The 26,034-nt window shown below is 43.4% G+C and overlaps 2 protein-coding genes across 5 annotated transcripts in view; one reads left to right on the forward strand and one right to left on the reverse strand.

The window, feature by feature from the left end:
- Positions 1-2,947: 2,947 nt before the first annotated feature.
- On the forward strand, positions 2,948-11,015 carry NTPCR (nucleoside-triphosphatase, cancer-related). The gene is made up of 5 exons (XM_053382534.1): positions 2,948-3,294; positions 6,239-6,401; positions 7,072-7,168; positions 8,742-8,951; positions 10,851-11,015. Exons 1-5 carry the CDS (start codon positions 2,952-2,954, stop codon positions 10,917-10,919), a joined length of 882 nt encoding a protein of 293 aa, XP_053238509.1. The 5' UTR covers positions 2,948-2,951; the 3' UTR covers positions 10,920-11,015.
- A 7,170-nt stretch (positions 11,016-18,185) lies between these two features.
- Positions 18,186-26,034, reverse strand: part of PCNX2 (pecanex 2) — a 109,074-nt gene continuing 101,225 nt past the window's right edge. For all 4 annotated transcript variants that reach the window (XM_053382530.1, XM_053382529.1, XM_053382528.1 and 1 more), the window contains 2 exons: positions 20,819-21,279; positions 18,186-19,360 (listed from right to left, as the gene is read on the reverse strand). In XM_053382530.1, coding sequence (XP_053238505.1) covers positions 19,187-19,360; positions 20,819-21,279 — 635 coding nt within the window. In that variant the 3' untranslated portion in view covers positions 18,186-19,186. The remainder of the gene's footprint in view (positions 19,361-20,818; positions 21,280-26,034) is intronic.

Here is a 26,034-nt window from a genome sequence, read left to right on the forward strand (position 1 = left end):
AACCATCAAGAGACTTTACAGGTAAGGTTTTGTGCAATGATTAAGACTGCCACCTCATTTAAACAATGTTAGTCAATTAACAATTAGAGGGACGCGGGTGGCGCTGTGGGTAAAACCTCAGTGCCTAGGACTTGCCGATTGTATGGTCGGTGGTTCGAATCCCCGCGGCGGGGTGAGCTCCCATCATTCGGTCCCAGCTCCTGCCCACCTAGCAGTTCGAAAGCACCCCTAAGGCAAGTAGATAAATAGGTACCGCTTTATAGCGAGAAGGTAAACGGCGTTTCTGTGTGCTGCGCTGGTGCTGGCTCGCCAGCTGCAGCTTCGTCACGCTGGCCACGTGACCCGGAAGTGTCTTCGGACGGCGCCGGCTCACGGCCTCTAGAGCGAGATGAGCACGCAACCCTAGAGTCGGACACGACTGGCCCGTACGGGCAGAGGTATCTTTACCTTTACCTAGTCAATTAACTGTATGGGTTTAAGTCGATTAAACCCATACACATGAGTAAAAACAGAACAAGCAGCAGGCATACTGTCTTTGTTTCTAGATTATGGACGTGTGTCAATCAGTCATAATCTTAGAAGAATAACCTCTTCCAGTTTGCAACACAGAAAGCAAAATGCTTCTTTTGAGATTATGTTTCCCATCTGCAGTTGTTATATATTATCAACAATTATAATATAAATCTGTTGCCTGATTAATTGGTGGCACCTTTTTATTTGATTACAAGTTTTAATTCAATTCATCAAACCAGTGAATCAGATATTATTAGGCACTTTGTAGTGCAGGATCCACACGATCTTTTACTGAAGAAATTGTTTCCGTTGTGTGGAAATCACATGCTTCCAGCATTCAAACCCCAATTTGCTGCTGCAATTTTTATTTTTAAAATGCAATTTTTATTTTAAAACTTTGCAAAGGCAATAAAGACCCACTCTTCTGGCATAGATAACTGCATGTCCCTGTGTCCCTGGCTCAGGGTACAAGGCTATTCATTTTTTGGGGAAGGGGTTATTGCTCTGTTTGGTAATCTGTTAACAACTGACTTTGCTCCCAGGTCAGTCTTCCTGTCCTTCATCTTTCCCTTATATCTTGCTCAGTCTTCAATTGTACCACTGATTTCCCATGTGGTTTCCATTATTTTACTGCCATTTTGACTCAGAATCATAAATTGATTTTCTTTTAATTTGAAATGCTGAATGCATCCCAGTAGCCATACAAACAGAACAGGAGGGGGAGGATTTGAACTGGAGCTCCTGTTATGTTCCAAAGAGCACCAGTGTATGGGACTGACAAGCTGCATGCAAATAATGTGGTTAATACCACTCTCGCCGGGTATGGTCTGAAGGCAGGAGGCTACCATCTTGTTGAAGCTGATCAGGTCTTAAACTGGTCAGCGTGTGGATGAGTGACTACCTGGGAATGTGTACCCCACCATGGGGTCCATGATGGAGGAAAGACAGGATATGAACATTAGGAAATACCGCATTTTTCACTCTATAGGACGCACTTTTTCCCCTCCAAAAATTAAGGGGAAATGTGTGTACGTCCTATAGAGCAAATGCAGGCTGTGCGGCTATGTCCAAAGCCAGAACAGGGAAACGGAGCGCTGTGCAGCGCTCCGTCTCGCTGTTCTAGCTTGGGGATGGCTGCACAAAGCCTACGCAGGGCAGCGGGGTGCCTTCACCGACCCCTCTCGCTCTCCAGGCTTCCAAGGTAACTGCCGCTGCGCTCAGGAGGCTTTGGGTGAATGCACCTTGAACGCACCTTGTTTTAGAGGGGGAGAACAAGAAAAAATTTTTTTTTTTCCTGTTCTCCCCCTCCTATGGTCCGGTGCGTCCTATAGAGCGAAAAATACGGTAATAAGTTAATAGAGTTTGGAGAGAGCATGACAGATTTCTAGGGCCATTTAGGAGCGATCACCTAAAAAATGGTAATTCTCACAGCTTAGTACTTCTCCACAGCCTAGAAGCTGCTTACTTGTGGGAGAGGCAGGCAAGTTTCCAAACAAACCTGAAAGTGATGAGGCTTTGCTTCCCATCATGTACACCCATTTCGTTTGTCTGTCTCTCAACTCTGGGTACGTAGGCTTTTGAAACAATGCAAAAACCTGTTCACCAGGGAGGAAAGTGGGGATCATAGCTGTCAACTTTCAGATTTGAAAATAAGAGATCAGCAGCCTCAGAAATAAAGGATCAGCAGCCTCACGTGTCCCGGGGACAGTCCACGGGATATCAACAATCCGGGATAGCAGCGGGAAACGTTGCTGGAATAAGGGAATTTCCCACAAAAAAAGGGACGGTTCCCCCCCCCCCCCCACACACACACAAAAAAAAGGGAAGGTGGGGATGTGTGCGCACACAGAAGTGGTGATTCCTGCCTTAAGCAGGTTGTTCTCATGCATGTTATCTCTCTTGCAGAGAATACACCAGAGCCTCGTTGTCCCTTAAATTTATTATGTTACAAGCTTTGGTGGGTTACAGTCCGCTTAATCAGATGCATATATGTACATGCCCATTTCTCAGGCTAACACTTTATGAAGTGGATTGTAGTCCATGAAAGACCCAGGGTTATATAGTGGCTAGTGTCTGAACAGGAAACCTGGGCTCAAATCCCAATTTGGACACAAGGCTCACTGGGTCACTGTCTCTCAGCCTAACCTACCTCACAGGGTTGTTGTACGGATTAACCGAGGAGGGGAAGAGCCGTGTAGGCCGCCTAGAGCTTCTTGGAGAAAAACATAATACTGGTCGGCATCCGCCTGTATCAGGAGACAATGGAAGCGTGCACCTTCCGTGTAAAGTCAAACCGCTGCGGAGTTACAGCGCCCATGACAACTTCGACAGAGGGGTTCATGATGAGCGAGAAATAGGTGCCATAAATAAGTGAATAAAATTAAGCCATAATAATGCTGATAGACTTTAAGAGGCCAGGAGGGGACTCGCTTTAAGCGATGCATGCTTCCTCAGAAGCAGGTCCCACTGTGTTCGGTGGAACTTACTCCCGAGTAAGTGAACGTGGGGTCGTCGCAGCCCAAGCCTGCGAAAAAGAGCGAGCAGCTGTCCATCGCAAAGCGGGCAACGGAGCTGCCGGACTTGGAAGCAGCAGAGACGGAGAAAGGAGAGAGAGAGGCTGGCAGCCGAAGCAGCGCGGGCTCTTCTCCCCGCTGCCGAGAGCGCGCGGCTGCAGGGAGGGAGGGAGCGCGAGGGCTCCCGCTACGGCAGGCCGCTTCCCCGCCGCTACCCGGACGGAGGCCCCCGCCATGGCCAAGCACGTTTTCCTGACGGGACCGCCAGGTAACCCAACCCGGCGGGAGCGGAGAGGAAGGAAGGAGGGCGGGAGGCCCTGCCTGGGCAGCGGCCCGGTGCTGCGAGGCTCCAGGAAGGGAAGGCGGAGGCAGAGCTCGGCTGAAACCAGGCCTCCTCTTCCGCCGCCTCCTCCCGGGCAGAAAGCGGAGCCGTGCCTCGGCTGCTTCCTGCCTGCCAGGGGCGAACTTACTTCCGAGTAAATCATTCCCACGATCGCCCTTCCGTGGCGTGTTTTGAGTCGCCTGCACGGTGTGCTTTCTATCCCGAAACTTTTTTAAACTGGAAAGGTTTGCGTTTAAGCGCTCAGGCTGCAATCCTAGGTGCACCCACTTAACTTGACAAGAAGCTCCATTGAACCCGGTGAAATTTACAAGAAAATAAAATCTGAGTAGTAATAGAGTGTAGCTGGGGCGGGGAACCCTTTGCAGCCAGAAGGCTTCACTCCCATCTGGACGACCTTTCTTTGGGAGGGGGGTACATGCCAGGGGCAAAAGTGGACAGAGCAATGAGTGCAGATTTCAGTTTCGCACACCAGGCTAAAGTCTACACTGGCGCTTGTGCATCCGTCTCTTTCCTGGAAGCCAGAGGCATTATGAGAGATCAATGCTGCACACTCAAGAAGGAAGTTCCAAGATGCTTGGTCTCCAGGCTTCAGGTTCTCTGCCCTGCTTGGACTATAAACCTCCAATTATTTACACTCTGAAATAAACCTTGTTGAGTTCAGTGGGGTAATTCTGAAGTACAGTGGTACCTCGGGTTACATACGCTTCAGGTTACAGACTCCGCTAACCCAGAAATAGTGCCTCAGGTTAAGAACTTTGCTTCAGGATGAGAACAGAAATCGTGCTCCGGTGGCGCGGCGGCAGCAGCAGGAGGCCCCATTAGCTAGAGTGGTGCTTCAGGTTAAGAACAGTTTCAGGTTAAGAACGGACCTCCGGAACGAATTAAGTACTTAACCTGAGGTACCACTGTAACTACATAAAGAATTACAGCCTTGTAGTGCAATACTATGCATGCTTATTCAGAAGTGAGTGCTACTCCATTCAGCGAAGTTTACTCCCAGGGAAGCAGGCGCAGGATTGCAGCCTGACATAATTTAGCCCCCCCCCCCCCCCCCGTGTAGAAGGCATGGTTAGGATTGGTTGTAAGCCTGTTCTGCTTTAAATGCCAGTACTAAATAAAGGAAGTCTTTTGCACTGTTTGTGAGAGACGCTTCTCTCTGGTAATATTTATCTATATAACAGCACATAACTCATTTTATCATCTTTACTAGACACCTGCTGCTAAGAAAATTGCCTGATTACTTCAGATATTTGGAATTCCGCCTCCACTTTCCACATTGCTTCTAAGCCCCATTATCTCTTTTGTTCCAGATCCAAATATGTCTACCGAAAAGTATTCCAGAAAGACAACCCCCCAATAGTATAGTGTTTGAATTAAACCAGGCTTCTGTTGTCTTAGTATTGTAGGTTGCAAATAGGTATGTCCTTTTCTCTGTAAATAATATAGTGGTACCTCGGTTTAAGCCCTGTTTACGAACTATTCGGTATACAAACTCTGCAAAACCAGAAGTAGTGTTCCGGTTAGCAAACTTTACCTCGGTCTACGAATGGTGGAAGGGCACCGGCGGCGGGAGGCCTCGTTAGGGAAAGCGTGCATTGGTTTAAGAATGGCTTTGGTTTAAGAAGGACTTCCAGAACGGATTCAGTTCGTAAACCGAGGTACCACTGTACAATAATGATAATATCAAACCTTAGCATTTAAATGTTTTCCACTCAAGACTGCAGCACTGTGCACACAGAGTGTGGTCTACTTCTGAATAAGTATGCATAGTATTGTGCTGCAGTATCTATTCTGTTACTCCATGAAAACACACAGTTGTTTGTAATTTATGGAAGAAATGTGGTATTGGATTTATCTGACAAAACACATTTAAATATTTTACAGATCTTGCATATTGCTATCATTATTAAGGTTAATTTCTTTTTCTTTCCTTATAACTCATGCCACATTTTTTGATCCTTGCAGGTTTTTGAAACCCTATCTGCCCATCAGTTAAAGTGCAAGCACCCGTTCTTCCCATTAACATTTAGTTTGTGTGACTTAATTATTAAAAAATGATTTAGTACATCAGATCTAAATAATATACAATTATCACTGTCCTCCTCTTTTATTGGAGTAAATTGGATTCCTGAAAATTTAAATTATGAGCCAAGGAAACAGTCATTTATCAGTGGATGTTAATATGATTATACAAGATGACAGCAATAGAGCTTGGGGTGGGTGGATGTTACATTAATAAGCAAAACTCTTTTTATTGTGTAGCATTCTAGAAGATGCAGAAATTGAGATGATGGCCCTCATTTATCACTTCTGAGGATATTTGTCACTGGGGATATTTGTAATAGAGAGGGTACAAAATACCTAAGCAGATGCTCTTCCATTTTTTTAGACTGTCTCTCTCTCTTAAAAACTGACACTGTATCCAAAATAAGACAATGGATTATATGCAATGACCTAATGTGTTACTTGCCTGGGAGCTCCAAAATGCAAACGGCACAGCCTTGACCATTTCCCCCCTGAAACAAATGGGGAACAATCTGATCACAGTGTGTAGGATCATGTGCCCGGTAGACCAGACCCATTGTGTCATGTCTTCATGTTTCCATCTCATATTTTTGCCATGATAAGGGGCACAAAGACTTACAATAATGATGACTCTGGTGTGTATGGTGAATTCTTCTCAGCATAACTTGCAGTGCAGGCTGCCACGACTGGAGGCCAACTTGGATGAAGCATCCATTGCAAGGGCAATGTGTGCTTCTGTTAGGAAGAAGGAGCCAAAGGAGTCCATAAATACATATGTGTATTTGTTTTGTTGCACATCCATGATACTGAAAACAAGGCTTAAAAAGCACTCTTCTTGTTATAGGAATTGGAAAAACAACACTGATCCAGAAAGCCACTGAAGTTTTAAAATCATCCGGTATCCCTATTGATGGATTTTATACAGAAGAAGTGAGAGAAGGTGGCAGGAGAATAGGATTTGATGTTGTCACTCTGAGTGGAAGAAGAGGAATTTTGTCTAGAGTTGGGTATGACGTTTAAAATTCACATTCTGACACCTAATCTGGGAATGCCTTTGTAGAATGCACAACTGCCCTTTGAAGCTCCTGTGCTGCTCATTCAAGGGTAGCTGTAATCAGATGAAACGTTGAAGTGGTGAATAAGATTGTGAAGTCGCTGTGCTGATCTTTAGTGTTGACTTGTTGCTGCCAAACGGCAAAAAACTCTTGTTACAGAAACCAAGCAAAGTATCAGGGCATGCAATAAATGAGAGGCAACAGGGTCCACCAGAATGATGTGCAGAGCAAATGACGAGCAGCTGTACTCCCAGTTGAAATTTACAGCAAGTTTCTGGAACAATTATATGGGTTTTGAGCCAATCCCACGCCCTTTTTATATCACCCCAGGGCAGTTACCAGTTTTTGTAGAATTCTGTTCTTAGTAGCTGCCACTTTCTGGTTCCAGTTGATGTGTTTCATTGTGATATTGTGCATATATCCCACCAGGATTGCAATATTAGCAACCATCTGGGGCATCTAAGAAAGGTGGGAGGACATTCTAATGGGATTAAAGAGGGGCACTGCAAGGGCATGTGAAAATTTTGACGTGCTTCACATAGTCTGAGGGTTATCTGCTAAGGAACAGGGTTCTAGAATGCTTTATTGTTCACTGTGTTGGGTATTTTCTTCCTTCCTTCAGCTCTGGTCCTTCCACAGCAAGGCGTGAATACCGTGTTGGCCAGTATGTAGTGGATCTAATGTCATTTGAACAGTTGGCTCTTCCTTTGTTGAGAAATGTGAGTAATATTTTGGAATTTCTGGAGAACAATATGAATAAATGAATAAAACATGATGAGGAGTTTATAGTGAAATGTCTTGTACTCTTCTATCTTGGTAGAGCTTAGATCCAGCACCCCTTTCCATTGTCAGCTCCATTTATGAGTTTTCCCAGCTCCCACCATCCTCCTGTCCCTCTGCACCCACAGCTTCCTACATGTCTGTCTGTCTGTCTCTCCCCACCCCATCCTCTTGCACTCCATGAAAGATGGTGTGTTACCCAGAGTTCTGGTGTGCAGTGTAAGAGTGGACACACAGTGTTTGGAGTCCCCTTCCTCCCAGTTCTCACATTTGGTTTACAGGTTCAGATTTCTGTTCAGTTGCAAAAAGGAACAAATGATTCTCAACACATGGCTTACAGGACTAGTGGGAAGCTAAAATGCCACTGGAGAAATTTGCAACTGTGTGGGTGACTGTATAACTGCTCTTATTCAGCACCATTTAGGATTGGTAAATGCAATTCCAAGATAAATCAGCGATGTGATCACTAAACAAATTAGAAAACACTTAGTGTCCTGAAAATTCTCCAGGAATGATGCTGACAAACTACCATAACTCATTTGTCCCGCAGAGTTTATCCAAACACAAAGCGTTTAATACAGATATGCCTCATCATAGAGTATTTAGCAGCAGGGTAATAAGTGGCTTGGACAGTATGATGAACCCCAGAGGATGAAATAACACCACTTTAGCTAGCTTCTGTCAACTGTTATTTCAGTAGGTGCAGGACCATATATGTAGTCAGACCAACATAAGAATAATTTTAAAAATGATTTTGTGGTGGGGGGGTGAGGATGAGGAGCACCAGATGGGCAGGCAGATAACGAAGGACAAACAGGAACAAAAAGGCATGGCAAAGTAATGTAAAACTATAGTTTGTTAAAGAAATAGGTGATCTGAGCAACCTGCTGGGTTCTTTGTTGTATGACTTGAATCTTAAGCTGCAGTCCAGTACACATTTAACCTGGGAGTAAGGCCCTTTGAACTCAGTATTACTTACTTCCAAGGAAGCACTCATAGAATTGCCCTGTTATAATGATGCATTGCAGTTACACAACTTTTTTTCTCAGAAGTAAAAGCCCCAAGGGTCTGCCCCTGTAACACACATGAGGTAGAATCTATAGAACACATCCTTTTGTTCTGTAATTTCTATGCTGGAATTTGGAAGCATACAGTTGGCCCTTTACTGACCAAATTACCAGGGAGGTCAGATCAGTTTAACGTTTAATATTTAATGGAAGATAAAATCCTGAGGATATCCCTGATAGTGACTAAATTTCTATCAGTAGCAGTGAAAACAAGAGAATAACTCGCCGTCTGAATCTGGAAGGACTATTTCCAGGGGCCAAGCAGAGGTTATTATGTCGCACTTCTGAATATGTTTTGCTCTAAGATTCTGATGTACTGTGTATGTTTTAATTTTATTTTTGGCCTATTGACAGTAATAAATTGAATGAATGATTGACATATTGACTTAATCTACTAAATTTTCTTACTGGTGGCTTCAGTCAGATACCTATATTTTCCTTATAGCCTGATCTTGCCAGTAGCACAGCGAAAAAGGTCTGCATAATTGACGAGATCGGTAAAATGGAGCTCTTCAGCCAGTCATTTACTCAAGCTGTCCATCAAATTCTGACTGGATCAGGAACTGTGATTCTTGGAACGATCCCAGTGCCTAAAGGAAAGCCCTTGGGGCTTGTGGAGGAGATCAGAAGCAGAAAGGAGGTGAAGGTCTTCAATGTAAGTAGGCTGAAGGTCCACTGAGCAAGTTTTCATCTTTTGCCCATTGTGAAGTCTAGCCCAGTTTTAGCAATCAGCTCTTACCACCATTTGGTTTGTGTTCTGGACAGGATTGCATGTCCTTTGGAGGAATAGGCTTCCTGCTTGTGAGGGGCTCATAGTTCTATCTTTGTCACTAGAGATGATGGGGATTGATCTTGGGATCTTCTGTGGGCTAAGCATGTCCTCTGCCAACAGGATGGTATGTCCTCATGCACTCGGTTATAGTCATATGTAAACCTTAGCTATGGCGTTCAGCTAATGAAAGTGGCTGGCTACAGAGACCTCTGTTCATGGGTGCACCAGGGGCCTAGCCTGGTCAATTAACTCGAGTTCTTGCCCTTTTGAAAGCCCCTCAGTCCATTAGATATTTTAAGGGAAGACCTTAAAACAAATGCAACACACTTTTTCTTTTTTGCTTGCCACTAGAGGTAGGAAAACATTTCAGATTCCTTGGGACCAGCAATAGCATCAGAAGTGTCCACGAAGCCTACCGCTTTCCACCACATTGCTCTCTTGTTGCTTGTTTGTGTCGGAAGACCTTTTAATTCGTCTCCCTGCATAATAATAGCTCTTCCTCATGTTTGTTTCTGGCACCTGGTAACAACATGTCAAGGCCTCTTTAGATTGCACCTCACGAAACCAGAAGTACCAGACACAAAATCAATGCAGGCAAATGCCCAAGATGTTCTTGATTCATTTGTGTCAATTTAGTTTGATAGAATCTTCTAAGAATATGGATTTATAGTTCCACTTTCCCCCCCTATCTCATCAGCAGCTCCATCCCCAGATTGATTCTGCAAGTTGATCTTTGCCCAAACATCTTTGGTTTCCCCCCACTTTAAATTGTCCAATATAGCTCTTGCTAATTTAGGTCATGCATGCTTGGGATGCTCGTAGTGTTTTGCCTATAAAAGCTTTCAGCCCTCTGGAAGGAGGATTGTTGTGCCTCCTATGCTTTCCAGGGCCCTCTTTTTCTCTGCAAACATGGCATATATAGTTCACTCATTCATAATTTACAGGTCTTGCCTCTCTTTGCTAGTTTGGTAATATGCCATCGACACCCACTGCACCTGGTTGCATATTTTCACATCTGCAGCAGCACATGCAGTCTATTGAACCTGATTGCTGTAAAGCAGTTAACATACGAATCGGGTAATTTGGAGGTGGATACCTTGGGGCCAGAAAGAAAATTTATCCCATGGGGGAATTACAGTGAAGAAATTATTATCCACTTCCTCAGCCTTCCATATTGACAACTGTCACAATCAGTGTTCGAAACTCCCATTGTTCTATGCCAGGCATAGGAAAACTCGGCCCTCCAGATGTTTTGGGACTACAATTCCCATCATCCCTGACCACTGGTCCTTTTAGCTAGGGATGATGGGAGTTGTAGTCCCAAAAGATCTGGAGAGCTGAGTTTGCCTATGCCTGTTCTATGCGACTTTTGCGACAGAGAATTTCATTAGCGTGAGCAGTTTCTGAACTCTGGGCGCTGTACTGCACCTAAGATTTCAGATTAAAATTGCAGAGTGGAAGGAAAGGAGAAGCTTTTTCTGCCTCTCTACTTCCAGCTACTCTCTGAAGACTGGAGAAGAGACCCTCTTAAGAATATTAGGGGGGTGGGCAGGGAAAGGACTAGACAATGTGAAAAATGAACATAATATTTTAGCTGCAGTTCATTCATTTTCAGCTTTGTATTCTTGCTATAAAAAAGCACACCTAGACATTCCCCTGACGTGCCCATAACCTAGGTTTAAGGTGCCATTTAGCTCCTAGCTTTCATATCTCGGTTTCTAACACTGGTCACAATAAATGGCCAGCAACATTAACTAATCCATATTTTTTTTCTGATTCTAGATTACAAAGGAGAATAGAGACAGCATTTTGCAAGATATTGTGGCAGCTGTGCAGAGCTGCCTAAAATGATGCACACCATTTTATGTGTTCTTTCCATCCCGGTGCAAACTCCATCTTTTTCTTTTTCAAAATAATGTTTATTAAAGATTTTCCTCGTTTACAAAAGCACGTGCATTGCCTCTTTCTTCAGGTTGCGTTTTCTGCAGTTTAGGGTTGGGAAGAAAAGAGGGGGTAACGGGAGAAGGGGGTGGAGTGGTAAAGCTTATGTTCATTTACTTAGTGTATGTGTGGGGTTTTTGTGTCAGCGTCACTTGGGTAGGTTCTCTTTTTATTTTCTTGTTATGTTTCCTTGGTAGTGAGAGAGGTTGGTGTGGCCTAGGGTGTGGTTTTTGGTTGACTGCAGTGGGATTTGTTTGTGTGTGGGGGGAAGAGAGAGTTGTTTGGTTAAGTTAGCCATTTTGAATCGTATGCTGTCAGTGGGTTCATGTTGTTGCCTTGTTGGGCTGTTTATGTGATAAAGGGGAGCCATACCAGAATGAAGGCGTCCTCGTCTATTTGTCCCCATGTCGGTTTCAGTCTATTGGTTAGTTTTTCTAGTAAGGCTGTTTCCCATATTACTTGATACCAGTGTTCCATGTTTATTCCTGACAGGTCCCTCCAGTGTCTGCCTATGATGTTTCTGGCTGCTGAGAGTAGGTGGGGCAACCTCCATCTTTGAAACTCTATTGTCTTTGAATATGCAGGTGTGAATTGTGATGTTTCACATTTGTGGCCTGCCATTGATTTTCAAATCAGACTTGGTTCATTTGCAGTTAAAATAAGAGCCAGCAAATTGATCTTAAGACCTGAAAGTAAAGCTGTTGGATTATTAGCTTTGCAATACGGATGGGAGGCAGACTCTGAATTGAGTTGTACCTAACTTTGGTCTACATGAGTAGTGAACCAATTTGACACAGTCCCACATCAAAATTAGTAGAAATAGGTTCAGATGTTTTCAGCTGTAGTATCCTGATGGAATTGGAGAAATTTCTCTTGATATAAATCCCTGCAAACAGTTTGTATCCTGTTTCTACCCATGCCCTGTACACAAATGTACAGTAGGCACATACCTGAATTGCACATGGAATGCTCTTTAGGCAAATCAGTTAAGAAACACAGATATATCAGCTCGACTTATCTCTCAGTGTAAGTGAAGAAGAAAAATATGATATGGGATCCAAGGGATACTCCTATTCATCTTTCTAGTGTTCTTTTGGGGTTAAAAAAACAAGCCTAGCTTTATTCCGCTGATGTGATATTTGATCAGGATTCTGCCAAGTTTTTCAGTTGTTTGCTTGCTAGCTCTTCAGTTTCCAAATCTCTGGTAGGTATTTCATTCATTAAACTATAATATTTCTCATGTAAGCCAACCTTTTTCTATAACTCAGCTTGACTTCTGGTGGTGCTAGTTAAACAATTAGTGTCCACTAATGCTTAACCATTTTTGTTTCGTTTAGCACCGTTTCATTAATAAAGGAACTACCTGTATAAATTACTGTGGCACAGCTTGTGTCCCACAAGACCTATGAATGGTGTTCAGGAAAAGTGTTTACCACTTAATCAGTTCTGCATGTCGTGAAAGCTAAATTCCCAGCCAGGTGCACATTTGTTTTCATGCATTGTGTGGTGTTCCTTGGCTATAGCAAAATTTGTAAAGGAATTTAGCCCTTTTCTTCCTCTGCCCTGCATGTGTGAAGTGTAACAAATACTGAATCAAGACATCCCTTGGTTAACGCAATATGGAAACCTGCAGTGTCTTCAAAGCCATTTATATGGATACCAGGTTAGAATCTGTCTACAATAGCAAAAAGTCAGTGGGTGCACGTTTTCCCCATAGGACTATCCTGCTACCAGCTCTACCTTATTGAAGGTGCTTAGAAGTCTGCCCATGGACTTGACAGTAATGAACGAGTCTCCCCTGCCCCATATACTTGTGGTAAAGGCTAATTATAACTGCAGTCTGCTACTAGACTCCTGCAATATTATGACCTCACTCAATTTTCTCACCACTTAATATTGAGAGTGAGCTGGAAGTGGGAAACTGGCAGCCCTGTTTCATAGACGATATCTCTGTTCGTTATATTTGGCATCACGAAAGAACTTTCCCCAAGTAGAACTGACAAGGTTTTTTCTCCTTTCCTTGCAATGTGTGTCCCAATTCCCCTGAGAGTCATTTCTTGCTATTGCAGGTGTTCTGTGCGTCATACCGATATCATTTTAAGACATCAGTATCCCACGAATGCAGCGTGACTATTTCAAACGTGTATCAATAAAGGAAGAAACTGGATTAGGAGAATGAACCCAGTGGTTTGCCGGTAGCCTTAATGAGCAAGTTTCCCACTCTGTTTTTGTTTCATGAGACCTTATGTTGACAATAGTACATTATCTGCTTTTGGAAGGTCCAAGAGCACTATGATACAAGAAGCAGCCCTACAGCAAATAATTCATGAGTCTGGTCTCCACGGCACATGGTGTATCTGCAGAGCTCTGATTAAAGTTGCGTTGCACCTGTGGATTTTAATTGGTATAACAGGAAGAGCATAATTTGTGCTTGATCTTCTCCACGGGCCTGTGCATCAAGGCCATTCAGCACGTATGTTTGTAGCAATTCGAGCCAAGAAAAAGTATCCAGATGGAGTAACAAAGGCTGTTTTGTTCAACTTGTGTTGGGTCTATTATGTATTTATTTTGCACTCAGGATTTCCGAAGAAAGAATTTTGTAACGTTTGCAGAAGTTCAAAGGCAGTAACACGAGATTTTTAGGGAGATTCAGTGGTGGAAATGCAAACAGCGCTATTTCATTAAGGACCTAGGAGGAGGGAAAAGAACAATTCCATTTTTTTAAGAATTCTGACTGTTGAAGCAGAAGCCCACTGAACACAGCTTTCCTCAGCTCCTCTACTTTTGTGCTGGGGTGTTGCATTTTACCTACTTCAGAAAGAAAAGAGAAGCAGAAATTGGCCAGGAATGGCTACACGTCAACAATGACCACTCAGTGATTTTACAGAAAGCGTTTTCTGTCTGCCTCAGTTCTCCACCTAAACAATGGGAAGACTAACCTTCACAGTTCACTTATAGTGTTCTTGGAGCCTCTATAAAGAACCAACAATGGATGAAGTTATCTCTGGTTTTTTTCTACACCGGCTTCTGTTCCCATAGAAGCAGCACATCTGTGTGTGGAATGAGGGGTGACAGGAGCCATTACAGCAGCTGTCACCAAGTGAAGGAACACCTGCTGGGTGCAATGGAGTCTCAAGTTATTTCACCAGTACAAGCAGAGTGAAAACATCTTGCACTAACACAATAAATTGAAAATTGATCTGGCCAGCATTAGTAGTGATTCGCTGTGCCATGGTTTGGAGTTCAGTATCGTGAGACTGACTTCTGAGTAGTTTCTGCTGTGAATACTACCCTCCCTCAAGCTAGTTCTGGCTGTGGAATAATAATAATAATACTAATAATTTATTACATTTGTATATCATCCATCTGTAGATCTCAGGCTGGTTCACAACAAAAAAGTTCTATATAAAAAAAAGACAGAGTACAGAATACAAATAAGAACAAAAGCAAACCAATAATCCCCCCTCCCACAACACATTTAAAAGAATATCAGATGGAATACAGTCTGGAGAACTGTCAATAACAAGTTTAAAAAGCAGAGGTTTTAAAGGAGATCCAGTAATGAGAGGGTTTCTTTTAAAAAGACTTGCCTCCTAAGCAGAGCAACCACAGAAAGGGAAAAAAAATAAAGATTAAGACCAAGCAGTAGAAAACAATTTTAAAGAAATGAAACCAAAATGCCTGTGCCATGGGCTCCCCACCATGATTTCTCCTCTTTAAATGTTTGACCTCACCTGGGAGTTCCATTAAATCAGGCCCATGTTACTGAATGCATGGCTTCTGGTGGATGAGCTATGCACCTGAGTCAGTGGAGGACCACTAACAGTGACCACCCACAAGACCTTAGTGATTTAACAGGGATCAGGTGGTGCTTGAGGTATCCTGGACCCAAGTTGTCAATAGCCTTGTAAATGAATATAAGAACCTAGCATATGGGCAGCCAGTTATCATGTCTATTAAATTGGAAGCCATTCTACCAATAACTGCCTTAAGTGAATTGGCTGAGATGTGATTGATATATATAAGGAGGAAACCCATGTTTGCAATTACAATGGTACCTTGGGTAACAGGTTACAGACGCTTCAGGTTACAGACTCCTCTAACCCAGAAATAGTACCTCGGGTTAAGAACTTTACCTCAGGATGAGAACAGAAATCACGTGGTGGCAGTGGGAGACCCCATTAGCTAAAGTGGTACCTCAGGTTAAGAACAGTTTCAGGTTAAGAATGGACCTCTGGAACGAATTAAGTTCTTAACCCGAGGTACCACTGTATGGGGATGCAAAACACATAGGCATAGGAAATGCGTAAAGATTAGTACTGGAGCAGTGCAGAGCTAAACAATGCAGATTTTGACAAAATGGGTTTGGTGCAGCCTTCACCTTAAAATCCTTTCCAGCACCAACTCCACCCCCCCGTGTGCTTTTCAGCTTGTGACTTCTGTAAACAATGCCCTCAAAATCAACATGGGACAGCTGTGCATCTGGGAATGAAAGACAACTTGAATTCATTCCAGGAAAATGAGAAGCAAACACAATGCGAGTTTGCACAAATAGTTTAAAATCGGAGAGAATATGTGACAGGTGTATCATTTTCCAGTTTGCCTCCCAACTATTACAGAATTGCCTGGCAGAAGAAAGTGATCCTTGTAACACCGTAAAAAAGCGGCTCATGTGTTGCCTGCAATTATCATATGAAAGGCATCAAAGCTTTTGCCCATGAATATTTGCGCTCATCTCATAATGCAGCTGCCCTGTGATTAATCATGGAGCATTTGTTTACAGAAGCTGTACATTAGCCTGGACTGCATTTGATCCAATGCAGAGTAAGATTTTTGTATTCACACGGAAATTTCTGCGATGCAGGGATGTGATGAATAGATTTCAAACAAAGGCTTAAATGAGATTATGCAACATTTCCTAACTCACCAAGCTCTTTTGCTTCTAGAGAAAAAAGAACTAAAACATATACACAGGTGTGGTAAAAGCAATTATTGAGGAATTAGTACAACAAATAGGGCTAGAGGTTGCTCTGCAGGCAGGTGAGGATTGGCAGAGGCCAGGCTCCAATCACCTGTTTGCAGGACTTCTGCAGAACTGAACTAAAGATGTGACAGAAGTTTTGTGCTAGGCATGGCCTGATTAAAAAAAAAAAGCTGAGCCACAAAAAGTCTTTGCTGGGGAACAAACAGTGGCTCATGTCCTGCTTGGGGGCTTCCCAGAGGCATCTAGTATGCCACTGTGGCAAATGGGATGCTGCGCTAGCTTGGCCTTAGTGTTATCCAGTGGGGCTCTTCTGATGTGGAGAAAAAAGGCAGCTGGAACTGCCAGAAAGCCCCATGCAGAGGTGCCTTGTGCTCCTTTCCAGTCGTCTTCTGCAAAACACAGTGAAGGCAAGGGAAGAGGAGCTTGCAGCTGAATGGGTATTGGGAGCTGTTGTGGTTTATTTCTTATAGCTGTGCAGGGCCAGATTTGGGGTTTGATGAGGCCCTAAGCTACTGAAGGTAATTGGGCCCTTTATATGTCCAGCTGTCCTTTTGTCAACAACAAATTGTCACTCTTTTTTGTGTTGAATATATGGTAATTTATAGACCTAATAGGTATCTAAAGCCATTTGCACATAACAAATAGGAGCCTACACAACACAAAACACTGTTGCTGTATGTAGGTTTAATTCTACCTGTTTTTTATCTTATATTTTGGAAATGTACATCCAATTGTTTTTTCTTTAAAAAATTTTGGGGTCCCCAAGAGAGTGGGGCCCTGAGTTATAGCTTGTTAGCTTATACGTAAATCCGGCACTGGCTGTGTGCTTCACTGACAGCCACCAAAAAGGGAGGTAAGAGGAAGCTAATTCTGCTGCAGGGGCTCAAAACCATGGAAACTCCTGCTGTCTTTCTCCCAAAAATGAAGAGCAGCAGCCGGCCATCTCTTTGGCCATCTCTCTGCATCCATACAATCCTTGGCAGCATTTTCTCCTCCACCCCAAGTAAATTCAGTACAAATCTTTGAGATTTCAGAGTCTTCTTCTTCTTCTTCTTCTTCTTCTTCTTCTTCTTCTTCTTCTTCTTCTTCTTCTTCTTCTTCTTCTTCTTCTTCTTCTTCTCCCCCCTCCCCACCCCGAGAAATAGCACATTTCCACCCTAGTCTTCACATTGGAATAATATTATTGGAAAATATTATTTATTAAATTTATGTACCACCCTTCATCTGAAGATTTCAGGGCAGTTCACAGCATGCAAGAGACCAAGTTCCTGTGTCCCAAATGCCTACTTGGAATTTGACGCATAAGTTTGCTTACCTTTCTTGGGTAATGATGGCGTTGTGGGCCGCCCGCCTCTGCCCCAAGCACTTACCTGACAGGGGAAGCTGCTTGGAGGCTTCTCAAGGTCAGCAGGGCACCCAGAGGTCTCCTTGCCCACCAGGGAAGAGAATCCTGACTGCCTGCATATTCAGCCAATGTCAGGCAGCCTCAGGAGCAGGCAATGCTCAAGGGGCAGAACCAATTGGGCCTGCAGGCTCCACTTGGGTCTGTGCCTTGAATACTTAAAGAGGCCCAACCTCAACCTCCACGCAGAGTTTCCTGTCAGATTTGATGCATAGTTTGTATTGTTTGGGGCACAGAGTTATAGGATAGTAAAAGAGGTGATAAACATGGCCCTCACAATTCCACAAAAATTGAAAGGGGATTAATTTTGGGTGAGTATTGTAGGAATCCTGGTGGACCAAATGTTGCAAGCCACTGTGATGCAGCAGAAGCCCAATAAACATGCTTATATGACTGCCTTACTTGCACACCGAGGCTTTGTTCATGTATCCCACAACATACATTTTTACTTTCAAGCAATGTGAATACTTGTCCCCTACTCACAAAACATTTCCAATCATCTCTGGCTGCAGAGCTGTAGCTGCGGGGGCACTACCTGAGGTGTTTTGGTTTTTGTCCTTGTTGAAGCCTCCACAGGGGCGCCATTGAGGCACCCAGCCTGTGTATGCATGGTGTGTCAAACTGAGTGTTTGACCTGGGTGAAATAAAACCTAGTTTTGCCCCTGCCTGGCTGTGAATCAACTCCTTGTCTTAGTTCCTGATAATTTCACTAATAGACCATAACCATTAAGAGCAGAAATGTTGTGCATCCTTCCGGAGATAGTCAAACAACAACAGCAGAACCAGACACTGGTAGTTGTAAAGTCTTTAATTACAAAAAAAAAAAAAAAAAATTCAACATGTTTGTCTGTGTTTGTGTATGTGAAAGAGCATCGTAGTGCTTTTGAGTCTCTCGGTTTCAGAAATAGGCATGAATTTCTGCCAACCAAATCAGGACTGCAAGACTATGCAGCCCTTTTAGAAAAAGCAGCTTTGTTTGCAAATAAGGAGCACCGTTGGCTTTGTGAAGGCTTTTCATGCATTGGCTATATTTGGTTTACGGCAATGTGCAGCCTGGCACTTTCATATACTATTTCATTATGACTGCATGCAGTGGGCCACCTTCTGGATTAATATGTTGCGGCACATAATTGTCAGCTGCATAACACTTCAAACAAACAGAAGAATGAGGCCTTCCTTTTGACTTTCCTTTTTTTAAAAAGAAAAAGATTCTGCATACTAATGTTGGGGTATGCAGTTTTCTCTCCTATTACATATTCATTGCTTCAATTAAAAAAACAATCGTTTCTGATGCATTATGTATAAAATGCCAGTTATTTAGCATGCAATCATCTGTTTGGTTACAACAAGAGACAGATGTTGATGTGCTTTTTCACGGAGATGCATTCAGAGTTTCTGTTGCTTTCAGTCTTAGTTCCACGTATGTGTGTTCTCGCTCCCTCCTCAAATCTTTTCCAAGTTCCACCTGAAAAATATTAGCACTTCGGGGGAAGGAAAGTCAAGACAAGTTGTTGACGTTTTTTTCCAGATCGCATTTGAATTTTCATGAACTTGAGATGACGTCGCCCAGTGCTTTTGGATAGCACTAAATGCCAATCGTAGAACATCCTGCTTCTATATTGTAATATTTTTCACTAAAGAATTAAAAAAATAGATACTTTACATTTTGTGTTGTGTTTGTTTGCTTTTTGTTATACTTGGAATAACCTTAACATTTTGTCTGGGAGGTGAAACTAGATGTGTTTTGATGTCATGTGAACAGAGCTTTAGCCCTTGGTGCAAGTGGATTCCTTACTGCTCTTCTGAAAGACTGTGTTGGGAACCTGTGTCTTCCAACGCCATGTCCTCTTGGCTGGCTCTCCTACATTCCAGCATGTGGCTCATCAGAAGAGCATGCGCAGCACCCAGATCTCTTCGCTGTCTGGATTCACTCGTCTCAGTTGCTTCATAATCCTCAGACGATTGCTTTTAAAACAGAAAAGGAGATTTTGTCAGGAGTGTCTTAAGTAACCTTCGAAATGGTGTTTTAGAACAATTGGCATGTACTCTTCTGCATGGGCGGTTTGAGCATATTACACCGATCTTGGTCCAACTGCACTGGCTACCAATTAGTTTCCAGGCCCAATTCAAAGTGCTGGTTTTGACCTATAAAGCCTTAAACAGCTCAGGACTGCAATACCTCAAGGACCACCTCTTTTCATATGAACCTACCTGGACCCTGAGATCAACTGCTGAGGCCCTCCTTCATGTGCCTTCTCCTTGAGAGGTCTGGAGGGTGACAACACTAGAACGGGGCCTTCTCTGCAGTGGCTCCCCGTCTGTGGAATGCTCTCCCCAGGGAAGTTTGCTGGCGCCTTCATGATACAGCTTTAGGTGTCAGGCAAAAATGTTCCTTTTTAACCAGGCCTTTGGTTGACCTGATCAACATCCTATACCCTTTTAAAATTTGGCTCTTTTTTGGGGGGGTATATTATTGGGTTATTGTTTTATTTTATATATTGTGATCTGTTTTGTGAACTGCCCTGAGACCTCCGGGTATAGGGCAGGATATAAATAAATAATAGGCACCAAGGATGTCTAGGTCTGTGTTTTCACCTTGGTCCCATCCCCCCAAATGCCTCTGTGTTGCATTGCTTTGTTAGCCACTCTGGGAGCTTTTCCAGCTAAAGAGTGGGATATAAATAATTGGAATAAATAAATAATTGTATAAAAAAGCTGCTCTTGGAGATGTCAGAGTCCATCCACAGGAGCACACAGAGGGTGGGAGGAAGAATGGAAAATCAGTTGCATCCGTGTGCACCCCTGGAAACATCTCAGATATGCTCACATTTAGATCCTGGCCAAGATGTAAATTCTGGGCTGGGATTTTACCCCAGCCACAGCAGAGCAATCGTTGATGGAAGGCCTGTTGCATTACAGTATTTGATACGGCTTTTGCCGAGACAAAGCAGGGAAAGAGGCAGTGTTGGCAAGGATCCCTTAAATCACTAGCTTATTAAGTCCTAATACCATATTTAGCAAAGGGTTTTGGGTTGCTTCTGACTGGAAAAGCGGAGCAAGAATGTCACAGCACCAGCCAGCTTGCCAAATTTACAGCAGACTTGTAGTATTAGGATGCCAATCTATTCCTGAGGAAAGCATCCCGTGCCTTATTTGACATGACAGCTCTGAGACCTCCATTATCCTTTTATAATACTCCACTACTTTGTCTCCATCTGGTAATCTCAGATGATGTGATATTAATACAAGTAGTGTTCTGTTCCCAACAGAGAGGGAGTTGCTCAACTGCTCTTTATCAAAATCTTTATTGCTTCCGCACTCCACATAGCGAGGAGGAGGCTTGCGTGGACTAAGTGGGGCACTGCGGTGAACGAGTCAATAGAAAAATATCCGCCAGCGACATTTCTGGTAGCCTTTTCTTACCCGCGTGGTCTCTTGCATAGTACGGCTTGCTGCTCTAGCAGACGGTCCCATTGCGATGTTAACACTGCTGGACGACTGGGTGTCTGTGGTGTTTCCTCCATCAGCAGCTGAGAGCCCGGAAATAACCAAAGCGCTCGAAAAGCTTCTCTTGCCAAATAAAAGGCTGAGCGTTGAACTGGTGGAAGAAGCCAGGCTAGAGCGAAGCATCGCGCCAGCTCTCTCCTGCACAGTGAGCTGGCCCAGGGTAGGGATGGCAGGAGTCTGGGAGAAGACGGAAGTTGCTGAATTGTGGAAGGACAGCTGGCTGCCAGAAAGCCCGTGGGCAATTTCATGAGCAGAAGTGGAAGTCTGGATGAATGGCTGGTGGCTGTCTACGATGGGACCAGAATGACTCGAACGAGGGGGCCTTTGGTTTAAAGCAGCATGTGTCTGAACAGACTGGCTCCTGAACTTTCTTCTGCCTGTGAGAGAGAGGGAGAGAAGAAAGGATTATTTTGGGAAATGACAGCTCCAGCAATAGCCTTCAAAATGTACCGCCTCGATCCAATTAGCGCACAGTAGGAAGTACCAAGGATAACAATTAAACATTTTTTATCCTGAAAATCCCAAAGAGCTTTAGGGATACAGAAAATTAGAGTGCTACTGGCAATCTGGCCAACTAGTAGGTGACATCATCCAAACTATGCATCCATTCCAATGCAATTCCATGGCAAAACATCCAAGACTTTTACAGCAGTTCTTAACTGTGCTTTATTGAAAGTAAATCCTACGGATTGCAATGAGACTCGCTTCCAAGTCTCCAAGTATCTTTAGGATTCCAGCTTTGGCACAGGAACACAGTCTTATAAGCAATGGTCACAATCCAACACACAATCCCTTGGCTCTGATTCAGAGAAAGTTGACTCACTCTTAAGCCCTAATTTATTTCTCACTGATCTGAATGGGTTGGGACTTACCTCGGAAGAGGGCTTGTGCAAGCATAACTCTACCTTACAGATTTTAGATGCGACTGCCCATCTTCTGGCTTGCTCAGTGTCAAACATGGAATGAGATGAAAGCAAGGGGAAAGTATTGGGAGCAGAGTAGAAGCAGTGAAGGGTCACCAAAAGTGGACAGAAAGCACCAGTGTAAACATTACCGATACAACGACTAGATACATAAGACCATGAAACAAGAGAAGGTTGAGCAGAATGATGCTGGACCTCTGAACAGAGAGGCCTGAGAATGTGGTGAATCTTTACAGTATTGTTGGTATCAGAAAGCAGTACTGAGTTGACCTATTTGAACCGCCCCCCCTTGCTCGTCACATTAATTGTCCTTACGACTGCGGAGAAGCCAAGATTTCCCTTTGGAGTGCCTTGGCTGTACTCGCTGAATTGGGAAGAGGTTAACTGAGTGGCAGGAGTAATTTAACCGTGGAAGTAATATCTAGGTTTCTTTTCGCCTCTTCCATCTGAGTTGTTTAGACAATAAACAAACAAGTCCTGAATGCCCAGAACATCTGCTTGAGCAAATGTCTCTGTAACATTAACAGCAGGGATCTTACATGTGCCATTTGTGGCTTCCCCATGCTGCTTTTATACCTGTGTTTTGAAAGCAACACTGAACATTGGCTCTGTTATTCAAATAAATTAAAATGTTTGCCGCCCAAATCTTTTGATGTCACAGCCATTACTATGGACTAGCAGATTTGCAAGACACGGACAGGGAACCAACATGTTGCTGAACCACAATTCTGATTATCCCCCACCAGTGGCAGACTTTGGGCCCTCCAATTTCAGTGGTGCCCTGCGTAACACTAAAATTCTCTTGTGCTCTGCTCTACAGCATTGCTGTGGCACCCTCTGCAGAGCAGCACCCGGTGCTGCCACACCAGTCGCACCACCCTAGAATTGCCTTTGCCCCCACTGTTAGCTGTGCTGACTGGGGCTGATGGGAACTGGAGTCTAACTGAATCTGGAGTGCAACATTTCCTTATCCCTGTTGCATGTAATAGTCATTAGGTTCCTGGGAACTCTTATGGATCATCTTTTGCTCTCTGCACAAGAACAGCAAGTTTTGCTCAGCAATCCTGCAAGAAATAAATTTTCAATCCTATGCACCTCTTGAAGCCCCCATCCTCTAGGTATATGTGCATAGGGGCTTGGAGGGACACTGAAAACCAGTCTAGTGCAGGAACACAAGTGCTGGACTTTAATGGGTGAGACTTGGGTTCACACTGACTCAGCCTTTAAGTTCAGGTAGGGGTGTGTGTGTGTGTGTGTGTGTGTGTGTGTGCTTAACCTATTTTACAGGGCTGTTGTGTGGGAATAAAAGTTGACAAACCTGACAGTTGCTGCTTGGAGCTTTTTGGAGGAAGGGAAGCAAGCAAACCCAACAAAGCAACAGCTCCACAGATACCTTGTGCACAGCAAACTCAGGCTCTTAAGGACTGCTGCTGCTGCTGCTGCTACCCAGGAAGACTGCCTGCTGAGGGTCCAAAGAACCCTGCCCTTGCCTCTTTCCACCTGGCTTGGAGCAGGGCTTGACAGACTTCACAAGGACTGCAGCTGCTTTTAAATTGTTTTTAATTCTAATCTGTGTTGTTTTAAATGAGACCATCTTGGCTGGAAGAGCTGCACCCTGTCTTGCTGACCCTTTCCCACCTGGCCTGGGAGAGTGGAATGCTGACTGACTCCAGCTACAAAAGCTGAAGCTGTTGAACAAATTCTTGGGCTGGAGTATTGTTTATTGATATTATTGTTGCATCTTTAGTTTTAGATCTTATGATTTACGTGGAAATTGTTTCCGTTTGGTTGTGTACTTTTTGATGTTTTATTTATTGTTTATGACTTCTGTCATGTTTGTAATTATGTAAATCTTGTCATGTCATAAGCCGCCTTGAGCACAGTTTCAACTATGGAAAGGCGGTATACAAATAAAATGATGATGATGATGGTGAAACTCATAACAAAAGAGCACCGCTAACTCTTTGAGTCACCTGGAGTTGCTCTGACGATGCAGCGCAGACACAGCCGGTCCTTAACTGTGTGCCATGCAAAGGGTTTGTGTGAGATGCTCTCGTGATACAGCTATAATTCAGGACACTGAGATATACAATTGCATCAGAGTACCTGGATCAGCTTGCAATACCAGCACAAGGGCACTTGCCAAAGTATCCTGATTTAACATTACTAGTATAGCAACTCAAAGGTCTGGGTTGGAGCAAATGACTTCAGAGGCTCAGGTGCAATTGGAAATCTTCCCTGCTGTCATGAGAAGGAGTTCTTGGATAGTAAAAAGTAGCAGCAGTCAAAAGGAGAGACTGGTTCACATTGCAATATAATAATATGCAAGTAATGCAGGCCACTTGGCGATTCTGTGTTATTAAAATTAAAATATTCCAGTAATAGCAAAATCTATAAATCATTCACACTAACTGGAATTGAACCAATGGTCATGGTTATATGCTTAAGCCGAGAAAGAATCAACCCCCTTTAGGGCTTTCGACATGACTAGTAGCAAAACAAGCTACATGCTGTCATCGCAAATGTGAGGTCATCTCCTGGTAAATAAAAACCAATCCACTATTCTCTAGTGGAACAGGGAACTTAACCTCGTGGGATGCTGATGGAATGTAATGGACATATACTGTTAACGCTGTTCCTGTTTAATGAGTAGCCTAGCCACTTTGGTGGGGGGGATGTAAATGTATATACATTACTCATAAAATTTATATACTAAGTGATTGTAAAAAAACCCTCAAAGCAGCTTACAAAAAATAATAAAACAGTAAAATGATCAGTAAAGACAAACTATTTAAAACAATTTTTTAAAAAAATCATTAAAATCAGCAATACAGAACTGGATGTGCATCTTGCTCACCTATTAGCAATGCACCAGTAAGCATTTCTACTTTTTCTGCTTAAAATAACAAACAGCTTATTTTCAGAGCTGGCATGACAGGTTGTGGTGGCCCCCGAGTCTAAGCCCTGTGGTTCCTATTAAAGAGGCACAACGCTATTAATCATCTGGCACACCTTTGAACATGCATCCTCAGATAGCGCTGCAGTTTGGAAGAGAACTGGAGGGAATCTTCCACTTTAAACTGTAATTAGATGCAGGCCTTCACAGCAAACTTCTGCTGCAACAATACCCTTATTTTGAACATTCACTTCTTCAAGCTCAGAGTCTGGATTAAATTCTGTTTCTGGGTCTGTTGATTATTTTAATGTTAATACCTTTATATAAAAAAATACAGCTAGGAAGTGAAACAAGGGAATCTGGTACCCTGATGTTCACAGTCAAGTGTGGCCAAACATCTGTTCACAATTTCAGCAGCTAAGCTGACCACTGTCCAGAAATATTGCATATTTGTCTTTTAATTAAATGGTTGCAGTGCTGTACAGTAGACCACCCATATTTGCACATAAATAACCAAATATCTGCAAACATCTAGAAAACAAAGGCTCCCCTATACACTTAAGACACTTTTTCGAGGCGTCTAACCCACTCCCATTGTGCCTGGTTCTACTCAGGTCATAAAAAAACAACTATAACCGAATTTTGCAGATGCCAATATAATTAAATATTAAATTAAGAAACATTTAAACCCACTTGGGCATCTCATGATTATTATATTGCAATTAAGCCTGCCTTCCCAATTATTCCAGCACTAGTTTACAAGAATAAACAGTCATATGTGTTCAGTTAGGCCAAGTTAGAAGACGCAGCAGCAATTCTAATCTTGCAGTTTTCATTTATGGGAAGATCATTTCCAGCCTTGCCTATTAATGGCAAGGACTTGAAGTTTCAGCAAGTAGCTGTAGAATCTATACCTAAATATAGCAAATGCAGCTAACTTGAAGGTTCAACAAATCCAATATCTCCTACTGGACCATTTCATCCTTGCAAGGGCACATAAAGAGATATTCATAGAAAGTATCATAGAAACTTCTGCACCTATTTGTCTGATCTTTAGCCATCTTCAACTGCTCAGAAATGACTAGTACCCCAGCCAATGCCACCCAGTTTGGTCAAAAAGTTAGAGCCATTTGTTCATTTGCTTGCTGTCAGGGGACTGCCATCGGGATGGGAGAGGGACGCAGGGGGATACAGAGAGCCTCCGGTGATTCTGAGAAGCAGGTCCTCGTCTGGCGGTGGAGAAAGCCACACCTCCAGTGGAGCCGAGGGGGAGGTGGGTAGCCAGGTGAAGGGAGGGCTCGAAGATGCGACGG

The sequence above is a fragment of the Podarcis raffonei genome, chromosome 3 (genome assembly GCF_027172205.1).
Source record: "Podarcis raffonei isolate rPodRaf1 chromosome 3, rPodRaf1.pri, whole genome shotgun sequence".
NCBI classification, from domain to species: domain Eukaryota; kingdom Metazoa; phylum Chordata; class Lepidosauria; order Squamata; family Lacertidae; genus Podarcis; species Podarcis raffonei.

Coding starts and splice junctions, on each gene's coding strand:
- NTPCR (XM_053382534.1), top strand. CDS start 2,952: ATGCATGCTTCCTCAGAAGCAGGTCCCACTGTGTTCGGTGGAACTTAC. Junction 3,295..6,238: donor TTTCCTGACGGGACCGCCAG/GTAACCCAACCC, acceptor TTCTTGTTATAG/GAATTGGAAAAACAACACTG. Junction 6,402..7,071: donor GGAATTTTGTCTAGAGTTGG/GTATGACGTTTA, acceptor TCCTTCCTTCAG/CTCTGGTCCTTCCACAGCAA.